Genomic DNA, 5035 nt, shown 5'->3' on the forward strand with positions numbered 1-5035 from the left:
TCATCTATGTTTTGTCATTCTCATGTTTATTTTCCCATTCACATTGTTTATTAGAATTTTGAATAGGAGTATTTGTTATCAGTGTGTGCCACTAACCTATGAATGAATGAGAAGAACAATAGCTTTCCTGGCTGATCCAGAAAAAACAACACTGACCTGTAAACGCTTGATTTATTAAAGTTATGGGTTTGAAGTACACACCGGAGTATCAAGATACCACTTTTCTTTATTCAATTAAGCATTTTTCTTTTGTTTTCACACACATTACAAACATCAGGGTAGTGCTTAGTTCTCTGTCTAACAATACTGACAGCAAACATATTACGGTAGTTGCTGTTTAGCTGTGATAATACTGTTAATGATGGGCATCCGAGGAGAATTAGGAGACAGGTTAAGGTTGAATGTTGATCCTTGACCACAAATGTTACTGTCAATTCAGTCATTGAACTGAGATGTGCTGTTAAAGAGATGTTTACAATTTCCAACAATGGGTCAAAAAAAGGTAAAAACTGCTTTTGTGTCTGAAAGGCCAAAAAGGGACATAAAAACTCACAGGAGTAAACTGTGGCTGTTCTATCTCGTGTCTTTAAAAATAGAGCATTTTCTCAGTTATGCTTGGTGTGCAGCATCTCTGTGATTAGAGAGTTGCAGGGCAAATCTCCCAGAAGGTGGCGCTGGTACAAATACTCCTCAACCTGGAGGCTAATGCTGCGTACTTCAGGAAGCCGTAGCAGCAGCTGGCCAAACTTGTCTGAGTGTCTTGGATGACTCTGCTGGGTGTGCTCCATGAGGGCTCTGTTTACCCTCTCCTGTGTCTGCTCCACTTGCCTGCGACTCTGGACTGACTTCACATCTGGACAATAAAAAAAAATCAATGCCACTTTTCTAATCAACACAAAATCCATTCATGCATACACCCTAAACGCAGGTGCTTAGAGAGATATTGTGATATATTAAAGGTCACCTATTATGCAAAATCCACTTGTTCATGTCTTTTATACATAAATATGTGTCCCCTCTGTGTAAAGAGATTCTGAAAGCTTCAGGAAAAGAGATTTGCTCACTTTTTGTCCTGATCCATTTATATAAAAACCTGTCTGAAAATGAGCTGATCAGATTTTGGCCACTTTATGATGTCATGACGATTTTTTTGGCTAGTGTAACCATTAGCCAATCACCAACCAAGGTAACTCCCGCCCATCTTATCACCTGAATCTCCTTCTAGAGCACCATTGTGTTCTTTTTAACCAAATATCTCTCAGAGTGGCGCCTTATTTACATCTAAATTAACAGACAAAGAATCAGCACTTTTGAAACAGGGCTGAAACAGAGGATGCTGCAATGATCTGGTTGGTATTTTTGAGCCAAACACTTCAGAGACATGTTTTGTATATATCTGAGACCTATAATATGTTGATGAAAAACAGTATAATAGGGGACTTTTAAAAGAAAGATTTACAACTTAAAGGTGACTTGGTTGTTCAAAAAGCTACACCAGATTTGTATTTTCTATAAAGCGACTTAAAAAAAAAGAAGCTCACCAGGGTTGAATAGCACCAAGTGTTTGAGACAGACAAATTCTTGTCTGTCCAGCTTTAATGACTTCAGCTTGTACACTAAATCCTGAGTCCTCGATACCAGGCTGCTTAGTGTCGGTCCTGCCTGAGAGATGATGGTTGAAACATCAATCTGCATAAGGATAAGAGAAAGGTTGTTTATGTGCAGCCCATAGCAACACAAAGTATTTATTTTGCAATGTTGAGTTTAGTCTTTACCTGCTGTCCTGTGACCAGATATATGCAGCCCTCTTTGCTGAAGGTCACCTGTCTACAGAGGTGATCCAGGACCAGCAGCTCACTCCAGCAGCTCTGCAGCAGCACCATCTGGTCATCCACCTGTGGAAAACACAAATAATGTATCTGATGTAGTTACAATTAAAAGACTACAACCTTTGACCTCCTGTAAGCACTCAACAAATTGCAAAAAGGTGAAGGTCTCCACATAAAGCTAATTGCTACCAGTCCAAAATGCAACTTTATAATCTCGTGATGTATCACCTTGAGCTCTTTAAAGAGTGCGCTGTTCCTGGCCCACTCCACAAGCCCAAACAGCGTCCGATCAGCCATTTTGCACATGATGCTGAATGTATTTAGACGGTCGTGTTTGCCTCTGTTGGCTTGTTCTTTCTGCAGAATGGCGAGCACCTTGGAACACAGCTGGCTCTCATCGGGCTCCCCCTCCAGGAGGTGACTCAGGAAGTTGGGTGTAAGAGTACCTGATGTGTAGTGGGTTTGGGTGGGAGCTCTGGAGAAAGGAATGGTGGAGTTTGGCGTTGGGCACGGGGATTGTGTTGGTGTGCTTATTGGTGTAAATGAATCATTCAGAGTTGGATCCACATAGTTTGCTGGAGCCGGACTGTAGCTAAAAGTTATTTCTCCTTTCTCCTGCAGGTATCCAGGGTAGATGCGGTGGTATAGTCCAGGGTAGGGCAGCGAAAGAGGGGTGAGCTCCCTGTCTGCGTTCATTTCGCAGTCTATAGGCATGGGTGCACTCGATTGCCCCATGCCAGAGGGATACATGTGGGACTGATGGAAAGTATCAGAAGGCAATGGAGCACTTGTGTGATGGCTCATTAGGTGAGGGTCATTTGGAGCTGAGGGTCGGTGTTGTTTTTGAGTAGTTTCCATTTTAATCCTGTAGGGAGCAGTGTTTGTCTGGTGACAAACCTTTCGCTGTTTCATCTGCCTGTCCCGCCGGTACAGAGGGCCAAATTTATTCCTGCCACCTCTCATACGATCTGCTCTTATCGCTGTTAACAGAACGTGAAACAAATGATCAAAGTGTTACAACAAGACCTTAGACATTCACAGAGATAATTCATTTTAAACACTCTATATCACTAATATAAACTACATATTTTGAAGGCTCAGATACAAAGTTGTCATCTGTTATCTGAGTCATTTCAGCACTCATTTACGGCTTAGATAAGTCATATGGGAGAAGGAACATGCATGTCAATGGAAAACAAGGCCTGTCACAATGGAGCAGAATACAAGTTTTTTTTAAAAGGCCTGAGCAAATGTGTGTGTTTCTGTCTTTTGCGTTGGGGCTGTGTACTCTACCCTCTCTCTTCATGCCCACTGCCAAACACTTTTGGAAGCGACATGAAGGACATCGTTTCCTCTGCGAAAGGTCCATAGGGCAGCTCTGTTGTCCTGCACAGGTGTAACGCTTGTTATTCTGCACTGAGCGCTTAAAGAAGCCCTGCAGAGAGAGAGAGAGAGAGAGAGTTATCTTAAAATCTTAAAAATCAACATTTTCAATACTTAGACTGGTAGTTTCATACAACCAAGAATATAACACATGTAAAAAGAAATCTTGTACAAAAATGGAGGTTTTCAATATTTTGAAGTAGAATACAAAACATCTTTAAAACATACATTTATCTTTAAATCAACTAGGCTTCCCATTTCTTTAAAAAACCTAAAGAGAGAGAGAAAGAGAGAGAGAGAGAAAGAGAGAGAGAGAGAGAGAAAGAGATATTTTTCGCTTCATCATTCTCTGCACATAGGTCAATCCTGAGTGACATAATAATGTTTTCCCATCAATTACCTTGCAGCTCTCACAAGTGAGCAGTCCATAGTGGTATCCCGACACTTTGTCTCCACAGATGGGACAACTCTCTTCTGGCTCTGCTCTGCTGTCAGGCTCTGCCTTTAATTCATGACCTGGAGAAGGACCCACAATTAAATGTACAATGTACAAATGAATGGTAGATGTACAGTATACAAACTTTTAATACTGAACGCCAAAAGGTGATTTACAGGTGCTGGTTACTAAACGTACGGGTGATGGTGATGTCAAGCTACTCATTTTTTGTTTAAATGTTGATACAGAGAAGCCAAAGGTACTGTAAGTGGACATCCCATTTAGTTGCTTTTCTTTTATTGGGAATAATTTGTGTATTTGGCACTAAGACAAACACAAATAAAACACTATATTACAGTTTTCAAGTGAAGATCATATCTAATTAAAAAACAAATCTCAATTATGTCAATATTAAAATATGTATTTTTATCATAACTTCCATCTACACAACGTCCATAAAGAAGAGTTTGTTCTAAGGCCAACAGACTCAAACACATTGAGGATATTTTATTTGATCATCTTTGACAAACACATTGAACACCTTTCTACTCCGGCAAGTTCATTCAGAGGTTCAGTGCTACGCTGCTGACATAAGTGTGTCATCTAATGGGGTCAATTGCTCAGCTGTTGAGAAAATTGTGAGCAGTAAAGGGCGAGCCCTCTGTTACAGACAGTGCCTTATCACTCAACTTGATTTGCTTGATCACCGATATGACCCTTGCATAATTTCCAGTCTCCCAAATGAAAATCCGTTAAAAAAAACGAGAAATAATTTGAATACTTCAATTCATAATAAATATTGTTATACTCAAATATTCATACCTTTATTACGCTGTACACATTCAGAAGTTTTACTGAAACCTCTCAACAAAGTCTTCCTATCTTATACTCACATGTTGAAGATTCTTCCAATAATAACATATCCTCTGGGTCATGGAAGAGGGGCTGTGGTTGTACTTGGTGATAATCAGGCAGGTCCATTCTGGCTGAGGGGGCATGAGAGTCAGTCCAGTCTGATCTTCATTGTTGCAGAGACCAGGAGAGCCAGAGAAGACCGGCAGGCAGGCCCAACTTCCCCGGTGGACTGATGGCTCACAAGCGGACTTCGATCAGTAGTCTGCCATAAAACCTCTCCTGACTGGCACTCCTATCCAGTCACTCAGTCACTCAGCCAACCAGCCCCTCCATTGGGGACAATCCGATTTCCACCTGCTGAAATGTAACTATACTGAAATCACTCCAGTACCGTTGAGCCATCCTGGAGCTCTGCTGATAAGATAAGGGTCTACTGAAGAGGCAGTTAATCACATTCATACATTATCATTGTGTATTGTAATTGAAATGTAGGCAGTGGTGTGGGAAGAATATGGGTCTTTTTATTTAGTAC

General features: G+C 40.9%; 1 protein-coding gene across 2 annotated transcripts; it reads right to left on the reverse strand.

The window, feature by feature from the left end:
- Window positions 1-206: 206 nt before the first annotated feature.
- Window positions 207-4745, reverse strand: nr5a5 (nuclear receptor subfamily 5, group A, member 5). 2 transcript variants are annotated; one of them, XM_079642987.1, is made up of 8 exons: window positions 4542-4698; window positions 3613-3728; window positions 3441-3483; window positions 3123-3264; window positions 2058-2809; window positions 1776-1895; window positions 1542-1689; window positions 207-853 (listed from the first exon to the last, which is right to left on the reverse strand). In XM_079642987.1, the coding sequence occupies exons 2-8, from the start codon at window positions 3639-3641 to the stop codon at window positions 606-608; spliced, it is 1482 nt and encodes a 493-aa protein (XP_079499113.1). In that variant the 5' UTR covers window positions 3642-3728; window positions 4542-4698; the 3' UTR covers window positions 207-605. The 2 variants fall into 2 exon arrangements, with proteins under 2 accessions (XP_079499113.1, XP_079499112.1); XM_079642986.1 differs by lacking the exon at window positions 3441-3483 and having other exon boundaries at window positions 4542-4745.
- Window positions 4746-5035: the final 290 nt, after the last annotated feature.

This window comes from Notothenia rossii, assembly GCF_949606895.1.
Source record: "Notothenia rossii genome assembly, chromosome: 8".
Lineage (NCBI taxonomy): Eukaryota > Metazoa > Chordata > Actinopteri > Perciformes > Nototheniidae > Notothenia > Notothenia rossii.